This window comes from Rhinopithecus bieti, unplaced genomic scaffold (genome assembly GCF_001698545.2).
Source record: "Rhinopithecus bieti isolate Rb0 unplaced genomic scaffold, ASM169854v2 scaffold_15834, whole genome shotgun sequence".
NCBI lineage: Eukaryota > Metazoa > Chordata > Mammalia > Primates > Cercopithecidae > Rhinopithecus > Rhinopithecus bieti.
The window spans coordinates 1,763,814-1,784,051 of record NW_016808980.1 but is presented as its reverse complement, the minus strand read 5'-3'; the positions used below and the strand labels follow the sequence as shown (position 1 = coordinate 1,784,051).

At 41.4% G+C, this 20,238-nt stretch overlaps 1 protein-coding gene across 1 annotated transcript in view; it reads left to right on the top strand.

The window, feature by feature from the left end:
* Positions 1–17,956, top strand: part of ADNP (activity dependent neuroprotector homeobox) — a 41,451-nt gene extending 23,495 nt beyond the window's left edge. Inside the window, 4 exon segments of the mRNA XM_017888135.1 lie at positions 2,935–3,047; positions 4,824–4,916; positions 12,496–12,731; positions 12,733–17,956. Coding sequence (XP_017743624.1) covers positions 2,940–3,047; positions 4,824–4,916; positions 12,496–12,731; positions 12,733–15,604 — 3,309 coding nt within the window. The 5' untranslated portion in view covers positions 2,935–2,939 and the 3' untranslated portion in view covers positions 15,605–17,956.
* The last annotated feature ends 2,282 nt before the right edge of the window (positions 17,957–20,238 follow it).

The following is a 20,238-nucleotide window of genomic DNA, read 5'->3' as shown; positions in this document are numbered from 1 at the left end:
AAAAAAAAAAAAAAAAAAAAAAATACAGATTCCTCTTAGTTACTAAGCCTACAGCAAAATAACATTTTTTCGGTACAGCATTTCCCAGTAAGCAGTGTCACTGCTTTATTTATAAGCCTTTTAAATTCAAAATAGATAAGTAAACCCAACACCAACTCTGTGGCTGAAATACCGCTTTTTATAAATTACAAGTTTCTTAACAACTAAGTTCCCTTATGGGCATACTCACTTTTTCAGAAAAAAATACCTACCAGGCAGTGAGATGCTTCACCTTAATGTCTTAAACCAACTTTTTAAGCTGTGGGTAGGCACTTAAAAGAATGGGTTTTTCTTTCCCCCAAGCTGCCGCTTGATTCTTCTTAATGTTTTCTATAGACTAATGACCCAAGTGGTGGCTGCATTTCCAAATCTTTATGTCTTTGTTTTTCTAAGATTGTTGAGCCACTCATCCAGAAGGCAGGGAAACCATTAATGTCCGGCTTCTGGACACATCTCTTATGAAGTGTGAAGCAGAGTTCACTCAGGAAGTTCCCAAAGAACTGAATTTTGGCTCAGAGAGAGTTTATGAAATGAATAGAGAAACAAGATGTCTCCTCCCAGTCTTGGGTATCTGTGGGCATCCATTTTAATACCTGGTTTCTTCAGAATTAGCCTGTGACACTTTTCTGTATTTCTGAAATATTTTTCTAGCATGTGCTTCTCTCTAAAAGACCTGGTTTGTAGTAACTGTGTTTGTTTTTTGTTTGTTTTTGAGACGAAATCTCACTCTGTCACCAGGCTGGAGTGCAGTGGTGTGATCTTGGCTCACTGCAACCTCCGTCTCCCAGGTTCAAGCGATTCTCCTGCCTCAGCCTCCTGGGACTACAGGCAGGTGCCACTATGCCCAGCTAATTTTTTGTATTTTTAGTAGAGATGGGGTTTCACCATGTTGGCCAGGCTGTTCTTGATCTCTTGACCCCTCGTAATCTGCCCTCCTCAGCCTCCCAAAGTGTTGGGATTACAGGTGTGGGCTGCCGCGCCCAGCATGTAGTAATTGTTTTAAAGGAAGCAAGTGTTAAAGAATTTGCCGATTTTAAGCCACCACAAAAAGATGGTTTAAAATAATTTAGCAATACAATTTGGACGAAAAATAATTGATTTGGTCTTAATTTATATCAGAAGTGACTTCTAAGTCTGTAGTTGGCTTCACAATAGTCAGATTATTAGCAGAGCAGAGAGGGCAGGGGACATCACAGTCACTGCTTCATAGTGAGCAGCAATTCTATTTTGAGTTATGATAAGGCCGAGAAGTTTTTTTCAAAATACTTTTCATTTTTGGCCCCAGTTATTCTTTGGTACTTTATATAGAATATTTTGAGACTTCTAAGTTAGAGTAACATACCCAGTTTGAAAATTTCTAGGGGTTACTGTTTGATTTTGGTAGATTTCACTCTCTCCTTTTATTTCCCATTTTTTGTAGTTAACGTTGATTTTGGATTAGAGTAATAAATGAGGCAACATTTTATTACATTTGGATTAGTTGACTTGCCATTTACAGATGATATTAGTATTACAGAGTAACAGCCTTTATTAATTAGAAAACTGGATTTGCATATATTAAATTTTGATTCCTGGTGCGTTGCCTTTTGTTTTTGCTATTTTGGGTTTTAGAACTTGATATTCTGTGAAATTGTGTTAGATTTGGATTATTGATAAATTTTTATGATATTATGAGAAGCATTTATGATCTCATTAGAAACCATACATATTCTCAATTGCCCAAGTTTTACTGATTTTATTTTCTCATTAAAGACAAGCTTTTGTTTTAAGGAACTTGGGAAAGTTGATCTATCTAATTTAATGTATGAGGCCATTAAAATAATTTTTCAGTTCCCTTACACACATACAGGCTTTTCGTTTTTTCAAAAGGATCCTCTTTAAAGTCTGTAACAGTTAACATTTGTGAGTGCCTTTGCCCAGGTGTGTTGCAGGCACGGGTGGAGTGGGGGCATGTGTTGGTCGAGTCACATATCATTACTGTATTTAGTTTGGGAAGTATACAGAAACTTAAGGTTTTTGGTTTTTGTTTGTTTGGTTTTTTTTAAGAATACCATAGCAGTAGGCAGGACAGTTGCAATTCAACAAAAACCTTTTTACCCTGGCACTCAAAACTGTGTAATGATGATGAACTGGTAAGCATTTTTCTGTTTTCAGATGTTCAACATCAAAAGGAGAAAAGAACACTTGATTTAAAAATAATTGATTGCTATTGTTTCTCTGATTTTCAACTTGAAGTTCATTGCTGAACTGTTTTTTAAAAGTCTTATCAGAATTACGCCAGATTAGACTCATAGTCAAAATGTCCTGTTAAAAACTGGGAAGGTCAGAGAGTACTTATTTTGCCTGCCTGCTTTAAGTATTCAAAGTATAGTAGATACGTGCCCGGCTCAGTGGCTCACACCTGTAATCCCAGCACTTTGGGATGCCAAGGTGGGAGGATGGCTTGAGTCCAGGAGTTTGTGACCAGCCTGGGCAACATAGTGAGACCTAGTCTCTACAAAAAAAAATTTTTTTAATTAGTTGGGCATAGTGGCGCACTCCTGGAGTCCCATCCTCTTGGGAAGCTGAGGCGAGAGGATCACTTGAGCCCAGAAGGTTGAGGCTATGGTGAACCGTGAGTGCACTGCAGTCATGAACCATGAGTGCACTGCACTGCACTCCAGCCTGCACGACAGAGCAAGACTCTGTCTTAAAAAAAGGATGGATGGATGGATGGATAAGTCGAGCCATATGCACATGCAAGCGTGTGTGTCTGTGTGTGTACACACTAGATGAGGATACCTGTGCACCTTTTTTGTCAGATGGGTAGGGTTTATGATCCTGTCATCAGTGGAATTAGTAAATATTACAAGTTGTACGTGTTTTGACTTTGACTTAAATTTTTTTTTCCAATAGAAACTATGTTCCAACTTCCTGTCAACAATCTTGGCAGTTTAAGAAAAGCCCGGAAAACTGTGAAAAAAATACTTAGTGACATTGGGTTGGAATACTGTAAAGAACATATAGAAGTAAGTAGCATGTCATTTTTAAATTTTAACATGACTCAGCTTCTGATCCATTACTTTGTGTCAGTGGCCATGATGGCTAAATCTTAGATGTGATTCTGAATTTCAGCCACAGCAGTAGCTCATGAAAGCATTCTCAACAGCGTAACTTGTGCCTTTCTCCCTAAAATGGGCTTTTTCATTTTTGCATCCTGAAGCAAAAGGCTACCATTGAGGACTTAAGCATGTCAGGCATTGAACTAGGTGTCGTAAAGTTGTCTATACGTTTAATCCTTAGAACAACCATGGAGGCGGGAGGCAGTGTAGCAATTCTTATCTACACTTTACAGATGAAGAACCAATAAATAGGCCCAGCCTTGCAGCTGAGAAAGTGGCAGTGTCTGTGGGACTCAAAGCCTGTTCTCATTCTGATACGCTTGAATGTTCTGGTTGACCTTCTAATTGTTGAGGCATGCTTGTGTGGGTGCTTGTCGTCTCTTTCCTTAGGATTTGAGCATTTGTTGCCCCTTTTGACCCATCATAGACTATTACTTTCCCCCTTGTATAACAGTTTGGGCTTTATCAACTGTTTTTCAAGCTGTTTTATTCTATGAGCTTTATAACAGCCCTGTGGGATAGCCATACAGTGGTCTCCTCCTTTTCAACATCTCACTGTTTCAGGTCTTAACGGTTTGTTGGTCAAAGTCCCTGAATGAAAAGAAATGTTTGAAGCTGTTTCCCCTACTAACCTTTAAGTTCTAGCTGGCTAGGGACCATAGCTACCTTGTTTATCCATTTAGCCCCAGCACCTAGCACAATGTTTTGCACATAATAGGTGGTCAGTAAATGTTTGAATGGAATTGGAAGTAAAAAAGCAAATTCATTCATGCAACAGGTTTTCTTATTTTGAGTTCCACTAATAACACTTGAAGAGTATGTCATGGAAACTGAAGCTGCTCAAAAGTCGACTTCTCTAGTTATGTTGTTCCAAGTGTGGAAGTAGCCCGTCTCCAACCCCAAAGTTCAGGTAGATCTGCCCAAATGAAACAGTCCATTCACTTTGCACTCTGTGGGGTCATCTTCATAGAAATAATTCCAACATCACAGTACATTTTCTATCATGCATTTGATTTGTTCCTCCTATGATTATTTATGTGTAGACTTCATTTTCCACCTTGAACTGTGAACTTTTTAGGAACAAGTGGGATTTTACCCTAAGACTTTCAATCTTCCTAGTCTGGAGGGAAGTGGACCATTAAATTTTTTCATGAGAGTATAAATTTAACATCATACTGCTTAACTTTCTTTGAATAGCTTTCTTTCTGCCTTTTTGCGTTTGAAATTTCTGAGTTTTCTTTCTGATCTGATCTCCTGCCCCCTTCCCTCAAAAAACTTTTTTTTTTTTTTGCACAGAACCAGAAATCGTATCTGCAGTGCTATAAGCAAACATTGCTATTTTAGACGTGATTCCAGTACTGTAACTGACAAGTTACAGTACTCTAATGAAAAGTGCTTTGATATTAGTGTGTGGCTGAATTTTTTTACTTAATTAGAACTTCCAGCAGTTTCCTTGGAAACCTGGCTGACCGTCAGGAAAGTGGTTGGTTAATATAAAATGTAGACTGCAACTTCCATATGCCTTTTTATATTTAAGAGCCTCATCACTCCTAGTTTAAGTCCTTATTGACGTTGGTTTTCCTGTGCCTCTCCCCATCTTAGTTAAGAGGTGGGATTTACATGTAAGATGAGGTTAGCATTTATACCACTATGTTTTCGTAAACTTCTTTCACTGTTTTCTAGGATTTTAAACAATTTGAACCTAATGACTTTTATTTGAAAAACACTACATGGGAGGATGTAGGCCTGTGGGATCCTTCACTTACGAAAAACCAGGTAAGTGGCACAGGAGGCCTCAGGTGGCAGCTGCTTGGTGTAGTGGCACAGGAGGCCTCCTCAGATGGCAGCTGCTTGGTGTGGTGGCACAGGAGGCCTCAGATGGCAGCTGCTTGGTGTACTCCTCTCAGCCCTAGGCAATGCAGTGATTGTGGGCAAATGCCAAACATCGAAAGTGTCAAAATTGCATTTCATATTTTCCCGACCAGTGGGAAGACTAAGAAAAACTTTTTGTTTGTGGTTTTTTGTCATTGGACTGAAACTTGAGGTGTAAGAAGAAAAGGAAATTTTGTTACTTAAAAGTTACGAAGCCTGCTGTATCCCACCATTTCCCCGAAAAGTGCTCTGGCTCTGTTTTTCTGCATCTGTGTTGCTATTCTTGTTTTTTTCTGCACAGAAAAAGACAAGACCCTTCCTTATATTTAAGCTTTTTTAATTTCTCTATGTTAATGGCACCCAACTTCTATGGGAGGCCTGGGGAGGTGACTCTGTAGGATGTCAGTGACAGAGAAAACTTTTTACAAATTGACATTAAAAACAATATTAGCAGTGCCAGCAGGTGTCAGTAGATGATGATGATGTCATACAGATAGAGGGAGGTATAGGTGGTATTTCCTTTTGCATAGAGGTAATTGTCAATTTAATTTTTACCATTACTTATTTTAGGAGTGATTCTCATTCTGCATTAATAATCTGTTCATCTATTGGAACATTCTTTTCAGGAAATTAGTACTTTTAAACTTTACCTCAGATATTTGACTTTTTTTTTTTAAATACCCCAGGCAGAGGTACTAACCAGCAGTCTTAGAATGAGAATGCTTTCCAGTGGGACACAGCATTTATTTCAGTTTTATCAATCTGAAAGCCTCATAGCTGAATACTCAAGAAGAGTTGAGCTTTGAGGAGAAGCAGAGTATTTCATCTTGGTTCAAACCAGTATCTGAAACAAAGTAGGTTTCTAGGGAGAAAAGATGTCTCGCCAAGCATGTGTCGGTTCACCTGTCTTCATCGAAGGACTGACTGCATAAGTGTTAACAATCATAATTCTGAAAGTTACTCTTTGATATCAGTATATTCTATAATGTATTATTGGCTTTTAAATACCACACCCTCCTCACAGTCTATAGGACATTTTTATTTAACTTCTTGATTTGAATCAAAGCAGCTGTTACTTCATTAGCTCTTTTGAAGCATTCTTGGTTGAGAAGGAACAGCAAGGCTTACAGAAGAAAAGCCAGCTTTTCAGACCAGTCTTTCTTCTGATCAGCACTGAATCTAAGACTATACTGTACTTTAATCAGAGAAAAAAATGGAGATTTGCCTTTTTTCTATGAAAATTTATCCATAAAGGGGAAAGGAACAAAAGATACAGCTTTATCTCTTGTAATTGTGTAATTGCACTAAAACATTCTGGACCCTGAATTTTACCGAAGTCATTTGCCACATAACGACATTTTGGTCAGTGACGGACTACATCTACAACAGTGGTCCCATAAGAATATAATGGAGTTGAAAAATTTACTACCTAATGACATCATAGCGCAACATATGACTCATGTTTGTAGTGATGCTAGGTGTAAACACACCTGTGCTGCCAGTCATATAGAAGTATAGCACATACAGTTATTTACAGCACATAATACCATCATGCATTGCTTAATAATTGCATCTGAGAAATGCCTTGTTAGGTGATGTCATTGTTGTACAAACATCATAAAGGGTACTTACACAGACCTAGGTGGTATAGCCTGGTATACCCCTACGCTGCGTGGTGTGGCCTGTTGCTGCTAGGCTACCAACTTGAACAGCATGTTACTATACTGAATACCCTAAGAGTGATTAACACAATGGTAAGTATTTGTGTTTCTAAACATAGTGAAGCATAGAAAAGGTGCAGTAAAAATACAGTATAAAAGATAAAAATTGGTACACCTGTATTGGGCACTTGCAGGAATGGAAACTTCCTCTGCTCTGAGTGGTGAGTGAATATGAAGGGACATTATTGTACACCACTGTAGACTTTATAAACACACTTAGGCTACATAAAAAATAAAACTTTATATTTTTAACTTTTAAATCTTGTGTAATAACACTTAGCTTAAAACACAAACACGGCAACCTGCTTGGGTCCCCCTTCCACACTGTGAAAGCTTTGTCCTTTCGCTCTTCACAGTGAACATTGCTACCGCTCAAAATAAAAAAAAATTGTACAGCTATATAAAATATTTTGTCTTCATATACTTACAAACTTTTACTAGTCTTAAACTTTTTTTTTAACTTTTGAACTGTTAAAACTAAGACACAAACACATAATTAGCCTAGGCCTACACAGGGTCAAGATCAATGGTATTACCATTGCCACCTTCACATCTTGTCCCACTGGAAGGTTTTCAGGAGCAGTAACACACATGGAGCCATCATCTCCTGTGATGGCAGTGTCGTCTTCTGGATACCTCCTGAAGGACCTGGCTGAAGCTGTTTTAGAGTTAACTTTAAAAAAAAAAAATAAGAGGTGGTACACTCAAATAATGATTAAAAACTCATTACCAGCCGGGCTTGGGGCTCATGCCTATCTTCCCAGCACTTTGGGAGGCTGAGGCGGGTGGATCACCTGAGGTCAGGAGTTCGAGACCAGCCTGGCCAACATGGTGAAACCCCATCTCTACTAAAAACACAAAAATTCGCCGGGCGGGCAGATGCTTGTAATCCGAGCTACTCGGGGTTGGAAGGGGTTAGGGGCGGCGGGACAGGAGAATCGCTTGAACCCGGGAGGTGTAGGTTGCAGTGAGCTGAGATCGTGCCATTGCAGTCCAGCCTGGGGGACAAAAGCAAGACTCCATCTCAAAAAAAAAAAAAACTCATTACCCAAATCCTTGCATATTTAAGTCCCACAGTTGGTCCTGTGGAACCTGCATGTACCAAAAGCTAGCTCTCTGTATAGGAGATTTGAGCTTCCCAAGAATATTGTATCTTTGATCTGATCTGCATTTGTTAGGAAAAAATCCACATATAGGCAGTTCAAAGCCATGTTGTTGAAGGGCCAACTATATAGTAAATGCTACGTGACAGAAATTTTTCGGCCCATTATAGTCCTGGGGAAGCATAGTTGCATGTGCAGTCCGTACTAGACGGACACATCCGCACATGGCTGCTTGATGATGGCAATTAAAAACTGTTACCAAAAACTGTATTTATGTATTTACTGTATATACTTTGTATTATTTTAGAGTGTACTTCTACTTTTTAAAACAGCTTTTCATGGTAAACTAGTAGCAGCTTCATATAGCTCGTGTTTACTACGTCTCTTGATGGCATCATATTCTTGTGCTTGGTTTAATCTCATGGTATTTTGTTCATCATGGCCCCTAAGCATACAAAATCCATAATGTTGCCAGTAAGGGGCCATGTTGAGTGACCTGGAAACAGAGTTAGAAGTGATTAAGGACTACGAAGGTGGAGAATCAGTGATGGTTATTTCTTGCCAGTCAGGCATGTCCCATTTTACCATAGCTACGATCTTGGAAGAACAAGAGCAAAGTGACAGAAGCTGTTAAAGCATCTGCTTCATTGAAGGCAATGAGACTAACAAAAATTAAAGAAGGACCTTTATCAGACACAGAGAAGCTTCTGATGACCTGGAGTGAAGAGCAGACACAGGTGCACACGGTGCTGTGTACCTCTCCGCACCATGATGATCACAGAGCAGAGCAAAAACTGTGTGTGTGGTGTTGAAAGAAAAGGCTGGACATGGCTGTGATGTTGAATTTACTGCTAGTTCTGGGTGGTTTAAACAATTATAAAAAGAATAGTTTCATTACATAATGGGAAAGTGGTGAGTTTGTGAGTGCTGATGTGAAGGCAGCTGAAGAATTTTGGGAAACTCTAGATAAGCTGAGTCTGGAGGAAAATCACTTGCCAGAGCAAATTTTAAGTATGGATGAAACCTTTCTATTCTGGAAACAAATGCCTGAAAGCACTTTCATCCATAAGGAGACCAAAGCAACGCCAGACTTCAAGGCTTTTAAGGACTGGATGACAGTCTTGCTTGGGGGCAATGTTGCAGGCCACAAATTGAAACCCTTTGTGATTTGGCACAGTGAGAACCCTAGGGGCTTCAAGCATATCAATATACACACACTTGGCCAGTGCATTGCAGGAGACATAAGTCATGGGTGACCCAGCTCCTCTTTCAAGATGCTGTCCTGAATTGATATGCCCACAAAATTGAGAAGTAGTATTGAGAGAATAACATACCCTTCAAGCTTTTGCTTATTGTCGATAATAAGCAGATGCCTCCTTTAAGTGGCATTTTTCATCCCAGTATCAAACACCACCTCTTTGATCCAACTGATGGAGTTACAGCAGCTTTTAAGGCCTACTATCTGAGAAAGGCCTTTGTCCTGTCATCACAGCTGAGGAAGACACTGAGAAGATTCTGATACAGTTCTGAAAGGATTACAATATCTTTGACTACATTAAGAATCTTGCTTGGGCTTGGGGTGATGTCATCAAGGAGTGTATGAATGACATCTGGAAGAATACACTCAAGAGGTTTGTCCATGACTTAAAAGGATTTGCATAAATCACAAAGTCTGTGGTTGAGATGGCAAACAACTTTAACCTGGGTGTGGATGAGGACGATATAGAAGAGCTCCTAGAGGTGGTTCCTGAGGAATTGACTAGTGAGGAGCTATGGGAACTGGAACAAGAACGCATAGGTGAAGAGGAAAGAGAAAAGGAAACTGCAGGAAAAGCAAAAGAAGAACCCTCAAGAAAATTCAGAGTGAAGGATTTAGCAGTGCAGACCTCAGCAAGCTCCTTAAGTTTGAAAACACGTGGCTGGGTGTGGTGGCTCGCACTTGTAATCCCAGCATTTTGGGAGTCTGAGGCAGGTGGATCATCTGAGGTTAGGAGTTTGAGACCAGCCTGGCTGACATGGTGAAACCCTGTCTCTACTAAAAATACAAAAAAATTAGCCGGACGTGGTGGTGGGCGCCTGTAATCCCAGCTACTGGGGAGGCTGAGGTTGCAGGGAGCCGAGATCGTGCCATTGCACTCCAGCTTGGGTGACAAGAGAAAAAAAACTCCGTCTCAAGCAACAACAACAAAGTTTGAAAACATGGATCTCAATACCAAAAGGCTTTCGTTAATAGAGAAGAATATTCATGGTTCATTATCTGCTTACAAGCAAATCTATGATGAAAAAAGGAAACAAACACCTTGGACTTACTCCTGGTAAGTGTGACACTTCCTCAAGAAGAGCCTAAGGCAGGTCCTTCCACAGTTATCCAGAAGAAGGCATTGTTACCATGGGAGGTGGCAGTTCCATATGTGTTACTGTTCCTGAAGACCCTCCAGTGGGACAAGATGTGAAGGTGGAAGGTAGTGATACTGTTGATCCTCATTCTCTCTAGGCCTAGACTAATGTATGTGTTTGTGTCTTCGTTTTTAAGAAGAAAATTTTTTTTAAAGTTTTTGGGTTTTTTGTTTTTTTGTTTTTGTTTTTTTGAGACAGAGTCTTGCTCTTATCGCCCAGGCTGGAATGCAGTGACACGATCTCAGCTCATTGCAACTTCAGCCTCCCAAGTAACTGGAATTACAGGCACCCGCCACCACGTCCGGTTAATTTTTTGTATTTTTAGTAGAGATGGGGTTTCGCCATGTTGGCCAGGCTGGTGTCGAACTCCTGACCCTTGTGATCCATACCTGCCTTGGCTCCCCAAAGTGGCTGGGGAAAGGGTTTAAAAAAAAAAAAAAAAAAAAAAAATTTTTTTTTTAAAGCTTATAGAATAGGTATATGAAGGTAGAAAATATTTTTGTACAGCTGTACAATGTGTGTTGTTTTGTTTTGTTTTTGAGATGGAGTCTTGCTATGTTACCCAGGCTAGAGTGCTGTGCTCTGATCTTGGCTCACTGCAACCTCCGCCTCCTGGTGATTCTCCTGCCTCAGCCTCCCGAGTAGCTGGGATTACAGGTGCCTGCCACCACACCTGGCTATTTTTTGTATTTTCAGTAAAGATAGGGTTTCACCATGTTGGTCAGGCTGGTCTCAAACTCCTGACCTCAGGTAATCCACCCGCCTGGGCCTCCCAAAGTACTGGGATTACAGGCGTGAACCACTGTGCCCAGCCAATCTGTTTGTGTTTTAAGCTAAGTATTACAAAAGAGTAAAAAAGTTAAAAATTGGAAAGTGTATAAACCACAGCAAGCTGAGGTTATTCAAGAAAAAATATTTTTTAGGGCTGGACACAGTGGCTTGCAATCCCACCACTTTGGGAAGCCAAGGCAGGAGGATTGCTCAAGCCCAGGAGTTCAAGGCTAGCCTGGACAACAGTGAGACCCTATCTCTACAGAATTTACCCTAGTGTGGTGGCACACACCTGTAGTCCCCAGGACTGAGGTGGAGGTGGGAGGATCGTGTGAGCCCAAGAGGTTGAGACTGCAGTCAGCCGATTGTGCCACTGCACTCCAGCCTGAGCAACAGAGTAAGACTTTGTCTCAAAAAAATTGTTTTGTTTTTAGTAAATTTGTGTAGCTTAAGTGTTCATAAAGTCTACAGTAGTGTACAGTAATGCCCCAGGCTTTCATATTGACTCACCCAGAGCAACTTACAGTCCTGTAAGCTTTGTTCATGGTAAGTGCCCTATATAGTTGTACCAGTTATCTTTTATATCGTATTTTTACCATACTTTTCCTGTACTTAGCTATGTTTAAACATACAAATATTTACCATTGTGTTAATCATTGCCTATGGTATTCAGTACAGAAACATGCTGTACAGGTTTGTAGTCTAAGAGCAATAAGCTGTGCCATGTAGCCCAGGTGTGTAGTAGGTTGCACCATCTAGGTCTGTGTGAATACACTCTAGGATTTCACACCATGATGCATTTTTCAGAATGCATCCCTGTGGTTTAGCAACACGTGACTGTGTAGTAAACCTGAAGTCTTTAGCGACTTCCTTCATTTAGGTTATTGTTACTTCTAGCTGCAAAATGTTTGTCTTGAAGTCATTTGTCTTTAGTTTGGCTAAAATGTGACTTTTTTTTCCTAAACATTAAGAACTTAGCATTGACTTTTAATTTACACTGACAAAATATTTGGTTTAGGATAGCTTTTTTTGAGTTTCAGTTTTATAAAGTTAACTATACAAAAGGAAAAAACATAATAAAATCTGTGGCTTTTTTTTGTTTTGTCTTTTGAGACAGTTTTGCTGTTGTCACCCAGGCTGAAGTGCAATGGCGCGGTCTCGGCTTATTGCAACCTCCACCTCCCAGCTTCAAGCGATTCTCCTGCCTCACCCTCCCAAAGTAGCTGAGATTACAGGCACCCACTACACCTAGCTTATTTTTTTGTATTTTTAGTTGAGATGGGGTTTCACCATGTTGGCCAGGCTGGTCTTGAACTCCTGATCTTAGGTGATGCACCCACCTCAGCCTCCCACAGTGCTGGGATTACAGGAGTGAGCCACCACGCCTGGCCTAAAGTGAATGCATTATTAAGAATGTCTGGGGGGGATCTGGAATCTGTTAACTGCCTATCTGAAGTGGCATTCTAATTTTAGTTTTTGTGTTTACTTTAGGACTATCGGACAAAACCTTTCTGCTGCAGCGCTTGTCCATTTTCCTCAAAATTCTTCTCTGCCTACAAAAGTCATTTCCGAAATGTCCATAGTGAAGACTTTGAAAATAGGATTCTCCTTAATTGCCCCTACTGTACCTTCAATGCAGACAAAAAGACTTTGGAAACACACATTAAAATATTCCATGCTCCAAACGCCAGCGCACCAAGTAGCAGCCTCAGCACTTTCAAAGATAAAACAAAATGATGGCCTTAAACCTAAGCAGGCTGACAGTGTAGAGCAAGCTGTTTATTACTGTAAGAAGTGCACTTACCGAGATCCTCTTTACGAAATAGTTAGGAAGCACATTTACAGGGAACATTTTCAGCATGTGGCAGCACCTTACATAGCAAAGGCAGGAGAAAAATCACTCAATGGGGCAGTCCCCTTAGGCTCAAATGCCCGAGAAGAGAGTAGTATTCACTGCAAGCGATGCCTTTTCATGCCAAAGTCCTATGAAGCTTTGGTACAGCATGTCATTGAAGACCATGAACGTATAGGCTATCAGGTCACTGCCATGATTGGGCACACAAATGTAGTGGTTCCCCGATCCAAACCCTTGATGCTAATTGCTCCCAAACCTCAAGACAAGAAGAGCATGGGACTTCCACCAAGAATCGGTTCCCTTGCTTCTGGAAATGTCCGGTCTTTACCATCACAGCAGATGGTGAATAGACTCTCAATACCAAAGCCTAACTTAAATTCTACAGGAGTCAACATGATGTCCAGTGTTCACCTGCAGCAGAACAACTATGGAGTCAAATCTGTAGGCCAGGGTTACAGTGTTGGTCAGTCAATGAGACTGGGTCTAGGTGGCAATGCACCAGTTTCTATTCCTCAACAATCTCAGTCTGTAAAGCAGTTACTTCCAAGTGGAAATGGAAGGTCTTATGGGCTTGGGTCAGAGCAGAGGTCCCAGGCACCAGCAAGATACTCACTGCAGTCTGCTAATGCCTCTTCTCTCTCATCGGGCCAGTTAAAGTCTCCTTCCCTCTCCCAGTCACAGGCATCCAGAGTGTTAGGTCAGTCCAGTTCCAAACCTGCTGCAGCTGCCACAGGCCCTCCCCCAGGTAACACTTCCTCAACTCAAAAGTGGAAAATATGTACAATCTGTAATGAGCTTTTTCCTGAAAATGTCTATAGTGTGCACTTCGAAAAAGAACATAAAGCTGAGAAAGTCCCAGCAGTAGCCAACTACATTATGAAGATACACAATTTTACTAGCAAATGCCTCTACTGTAATCGCTATTTGCCCACAGATACTCTCCTCAACCATATGTTAATTCATGGTCTGTCTTGTCCATATTGCCGTTCAACTTTCAATGATGTGGAGAAGATGGCCGCGCACATGCGGATGGTTCACATTGATGAAGAGATGGGACCTAAAACAGATTCTACTTTGAGCTTTGATTTGACATTGCAGCAGGGTAGTCACACTAACATCCATCTCCTGGTGACCACATACAATCTGAGGGATGCTCCAGCTGAATCTGTTGCTTACCATGCCCAAAATAACCCTCCGGTTCCTCCAAAGCCACAGCCAAAAGTTCAGGAAAAGGCAGATATCCCTGTTAAAAGTTCACCTCAAGCTGCAGTGCCCTATAAAAAAGATGTTGGGAAAACCCTTTGTCCTCTTTGCTTTTCAATCCTAAAAGGACCCATATCTGATGCACTTGCACATCACTTACGAGAGAGGCACCAGGTTATTCAGACGGTTCATCCAGTTGAGAAAAAGCTCACCTACAAGTGTATCCATTGCCTTGGTGTGTATACCAGCAACATGACCGCCTCGACTATCACTCTGCATCTAGTTCACTGCAGGGGTGTTGGAAAGACCCAAAATGGCCAGGATAAGACAAATGCACCCTCTCGGCTTAATCAGTCTCCAAGCCTGGCACCTGTGAAGCGCACTTATGAGCAAATGGAATTTCCCTTACTGAAAAAACGAAAATTAGATGATGATAGTGATTCACCCAGCTTCTTTGAAGAGAAGCCTGAAGAGCCTGTTGTTTTAGCTTTAGACCCCAAGGGTCATGAAGATGATTCCTATGAAGCCAGGAAAAGCTTTCTAACAAAGTATTTCAACAAACAGCCCTATCCCACCAGGAGAGAAATTGAGAAGCTAGCAGCCAGTTTATGGTTATGGAAGAGTGACATTGCTTCCCATTTTAGTAACAAAAGGAAGAAATGTGTCCGTGATTGTGAAAAGTACAAGCCTGGCGTGTTGCTGGGGTTTAACATGAAAGAATTAAATAAAGTCAAGCATGAGATGGATTTTGATGCTGAGTGGCTATTTGAAAATCATGATGAGAAGGATTCCAGAGTCAATGCTAGTAAGACTGCTGACAAAAAGCTTAACCTTGGGAAAGAAGATGACAGTTCCTCAGACAGTTTTGAAAATTTGGAAGAAGAATCCAATGAAAGTGGTAGCCCTTTTGACCCTGTTTTTGAAGTTGAGCCTAAAATCTCTAACAGTAACCCAGAGGAACATGTACTGAAGGTAATTCCTGAGGATGCTTTAGAATCTGAGGAGAAGCTAGACCAAAAAGAGGAGGATGGTTCAAAATACGAAACTATTCATTTGACTGAGGAACCAACCAAACTAATGCACAATGCTTCTGATAGTGAGGTTGACCAAGACGATGTTGTTGAGTGGAAAGACGGAGCTTCTCCATCTGAGAGTGGGCCTGGATCCCAACAAGTGTCAGACTTTGAGGACAATACCTGTGAAATGAAACCAGGAACCTGGTCTGATGAGTCTTCCCAAAGTGAAGATGCAAGGAGCAGTAAGCCAGCTGCCAAAAAAAAGGCTACCATGCAAGGTGACAGAGAGCAGTTGAAATGGAAGAATAGTTCCTATGGAAAAGTTGAAGGATTTTGGTCTAAGGACCAGTCACAGTGGAAGAATGCAGCTGAGAATGATGAGCGCTTATCTAACCCCCAGATTGAGTGGCAGAATAGCACAATTGACAGTGAGGATGGGGAACAGTTTGACAACATGACTGACGGAGTAGCTGAGCCCATGCATGGCAGCTTAGCCGGAGTTAAACTGAGCAGCCAACAGGCCTAAGTGCCAGGTTCCTTGGCGTTGGTGACATGCTGCAGCCTGGAACTCTGATCTCCATTCAGTGTGACTGCAAAGCTGTCTTCTCACTGGTACTGCCTTGTGAGTACTGGTTGGACCGGGGGGCATGTGGCCGCTGCAGTTCCAGTGGTTATTTCTAAGTCTATGACACGACAGGCTGATCTTGCTTCAGAACCTTCTCTGACAGACACGGTAACTAAATGTGAAAAACCAATAAGCTGGTGGCTCATGAATACATACGAGGAAAAGCAGAGGTTTATTTTATCTGCCTTTTCAACATTTCTTTCCCTCTGTGAAATGATTGGTCAGATGTCTTTGAGAAGCGTAATTCACATGGTAGTGTAGGGCCAACATACAAGCTACCAGTCTAATGTGTATAGTAGACTTTGGGAAAAGCGATTTTTTTTCATGTATTCATTCTGAATAGTTGAAATGTATATTTGTACAGTCTTTTAGACCTATTCAAGTGATGCTCATGATACTGTTATTGTGTGCCCATTATAGATTTCTTTTTTTAGTGTTGCCCTTGCTGTGTAATAAACGCTATATCTAGTTTACCTAGCAAAAGCTCAAAACTGCGCTAGTATGGACTTTTGGACAGACTTAGTTTTTGCACATAACCTTGTACAATCTTGCAACAGAGGCCAGCCACGTAAGATATATATCTGGACTCTCTTGTATTATAGGATTTTTCTTGTTCTGAATATCCTTGACATTACAGCTGTCAAAAACAAAACTGGTATTTCAGATCTGTTTTCTGAAATCTTTTAAGCTAAAATCACATGCAAGAATTGACTTTGCAGCTACTAATTTTGACACCTTTTAGATCTGTATAAAAGTGTGTTGTGTTGAAGCAGCAAACCAATGAGTGCTGCATTTTGGATATTTAGTTTTATCTTTAGTTCAACACCATCATGGTGCATTCATTTATACCATCTAATATATGACACACTGTTGTAGTATGTATAATTTTGTGATCTTTATTTCCCTTTGTATTCATTTTAAGCATCTAAATAAATTGCTGTATTGTGCTTAATGTAAATATTTGCTTTATTACCCATGACAGTCCTGTGTGTCCATTATATCTTTTGCCATTTAATGCCATAACTCTTTCATCAGAGATGGCAGCCACAGTCACAGAGGAAACTTGTGGAAAACCCAAGATCTGTCATCTGCATAAAGAATGCTTTCTCTTGAGGCACCTGGTACAAAATCTGTTTTGCGTTTTTTTTGTTTTGTTTTGTTTTCTCTTTTAACTGAAAATAGACACCCTGGAGTTTTCAGTTCACCTTTTGTTAAGGAGCAGAGCCTGGATATATATGTAAATGTCTCAGTGATTTAAAAAAAAAACAAATGTAAACATGGATTGGCATTAATTTGCAAGCAGAATCTTAATAGCCTGATGGGTTGTTTGTTTGTTTTTTTTCCTTGTAGATGAAGTTCAGTGTTCGTTTTCACCTTACACTGGGAACAGTTGTAGTGCAGGCAGCTCTGCCTCTGTACCACTCTTGGCCATCTTGCTATTAAGGGAAAGGCTTTGAAGAGCACACACTTACAGGGCTGTAAAGATGGAAGGAGCTGGTATTTTTACCATGCGTAGATTCCCAAGAGCAACTTGTACTAAAAAGCAGAAGGTTACAAGGAAGCAGAATTAGGCCAGCATTTCCAGCAATGAAAACGATGGGATGCTCCAGTCCATGAGGAGGCTGGTCAGTCACCTGTCAAGGATACTGGTGTAAAGAAGTCTGAAGTGGCTGATGTCCATAACTTCTGAGTCCCTTTCCAAAAGACTCTTGTTAATGCTGTTACCAGAGAGTAGAGATTTGACCAGCCTCTCCCTAAAATGTTAAGCTTCTCAACAACAGTACAGGAACAAGTGCAAGAATAGATTAGAACCTTTAAGGAATTTGGGGCTGGAACGGAGCTACGTTACATCTGTTGTTATACAGGTAGATTATAAATTCTACATGCGCCAGCCAAAACTTAGGACAGGATGTCCCCAAATTAAGATGCTGTAGATTACCAAATCAGAAATACCAGCTGGATTTAGGCCAGCTCACGTTTATTTGGAAGTTACCCTCCCTGGTTAACAGGCTTCTGAGTTGTACGTGGAGGACTAATGAGACTCGTACAAGACACCACAGGGCTTGGGGTCCAGGTCCCAGTTGGCTTTCGGAGTAGAGACAGATCAGTGTGTTTCCTCATTAAGGTGGTGGGAGTGTGCCTTTTGGCATTCAGAAAAGGGTTTAGCCACCCTAAGAGTTGGAAATAAAGATTCCCAACTGGAAATGTTGCAGAATCCCTAAAAGTGTCTCAATAAAAGCCATTTTAAAAGAATATTGTTGCTGCTGTTTGCTTTCCAAATAATGTGGAGATTGTTGGCTATGGCAACATGGCACCTCCTAATTACAGAATGCCTATAAATGTAGGCTGAACAATTCTAACATGAGAAAAGCTAAGTATCCTAGAGAAGTCTGGTGGTTTTTTGTTTTGTTTTTTTTGCAGGAGGGGGTGGGGCGTGTTTCTGGCCCTGCAAGTTTTCTTGTGGGAATGAGTTCCATAGTCAGACAAGCTAGGACTGTGGTTTCTCTCCCTGTTCATCACATAGAGCATTTTCTCATCCTATCTTTGGTTCTTCATCATTGTAGACTATAGGGAGAGAAGAACAGCTTTGTTCCCTCTTGAAATTCAAGCAGAGAGGGTATCTGCCTCTCATACTGCTCTAGAGTTTTATGTCAGTTTGATCCCAATGCCTGCCCCTTTGTAACGACATCCATTTCTGGCATGAACAAAATGAGTGCCAGATTTGAAAACTGGATATATTAAACACGGGAGTTTCCCATCTGAGATGCTTCACGCTAGAAACGATTAAACCTGCTTATTGCTAAATAAGTACTGCCATACAGACACGTAGTTTCTTTACTACTTAGACCTCAGACTAGCACTGAGGCCTTGAGATGAGGCTCAAGAATTATCTGTAGGTGGCTCGGGGTTTGGTTTTGTTTTGGTTTTGTTTTGAGATGGAGTCTTGCTCTGTTGCCCAGGCTGGAGTGCAGTGGCACCATCTCAGCTCACTGTAACCTTCGCCTCCTGGGTTCAAGCGATTCTCCTGCCTCAGCCTCCCGAGTAGCTGGGACTACAGGCACTTGCCACCCTGCCTGGCTAATTTTTTGTGTGTGTATTTTTAGTAAAGACGGGGTTTCACCATGTTAGCCAGAATGGTCTCCATCTCCTGACCTCGTGATCCGCCCACCTCAGCCTTCCAAAGTGCTGGGATTACAGGCGTGAACCACCACGCCTGTCCATCTCTAGGTGGTACTATGCCACTAGCATTTGAGAACCATTTAGCTTGAGTGATGGAAATTTTCTTTCCCTAATGAAATTAAGTAGAACATGTTGAATACATGGATTTTGCAGAGTATCAGGCAGTTTTTCTTTTTTTCCTGCCTGTTGTGACCCTTCTAACCCCCCTGCTGAGCAATAATTAGGTGCCAGTTGAGGCATGTTTCACCAAAATGTCATGGAAGAACATCTCAAAAGCTTCTGGAAGACTAGAAATGAAGAGGCCGCTCCCATCATTAGGAAATGGCATTCCAGCATACCAATTATCAGTGGGTCACCAGGAGGTAATCTAGAAAAATAACAGCTGACAGAAACTTGACAGGCAGGTTTGAAACAAAGGCATTTCTCCCAGCTACTGGAAAGTTGGCTTGAAAACTTGACCAAAGGAAGGGGTCCCCATTTGCTAATTCTTTGCATCCTGCTTCCCACCAACTTGTATCATTTTAGTAACAGACTACTCACTGTAACCTGAATGCAGTGGAGCTACAATATAGGTGGGGTTGTGCTTTAAAGTCAGCATGTAAGAGTTGCAATATAGTCAAAATCACCCCCTGAAAATTCTTAAGTCATCATTTCAAAGTGTTCCAACCAAGAGGAGGGGACGTGGGAAGGAAGGTCCCTAGTCATTTCCAGGACAAATCTTCCACGCTATTTAATGAGTTTGGTTGCATGTGTGTGTTTTCAGCATATGGCGTCAATGCATCTGTGATGCAAACCCCTTCCCCATCTAGGACACCACCTAGCCTTAAGGCGTAAGACCATTTAAACCTGAACTGGTTTTTGCAATTAAAAATCATTTTAGCCGGGCACGGTGGCTCACGCCTGTAATCCCAGCACTTTGGGAGGCTGAGGCGGGTGGATCATCTGAGGTCAGGAGTTTGAGACCAGCCTGGCCAACATGGTGAAACCCTGTCTCTACTAAAAATACAAAAATTAGCCGGGTGTGGTGGCAGGTGCCTGTAATCCCAGCTACTCAGGAGGCTGAGGCAGGAGAATCACTTGAATCTAGGAGGCAGAGGTTGCAGTGAGCCAAGATAGCACCATTGCACTCCAGCCTGGATGACGAGTGAAACTCCGTCTTAAAGAAAAGAAGGCCGGGCGCGGTGGCTCAAGCCTGTAATCCCAGCACTTTGGGAGGCCGAGATGGGTGGATCACGAGGTCAGGAGATCGAGACCATCCTGGCTAACAAGGTGAAACCCCGTCTCTACTAAAAATACAAAAAAACTAGCCAGGCGAGGTGGCGGGCGCCTGTAGTCCCAGCTACTCGGGAGGCTGA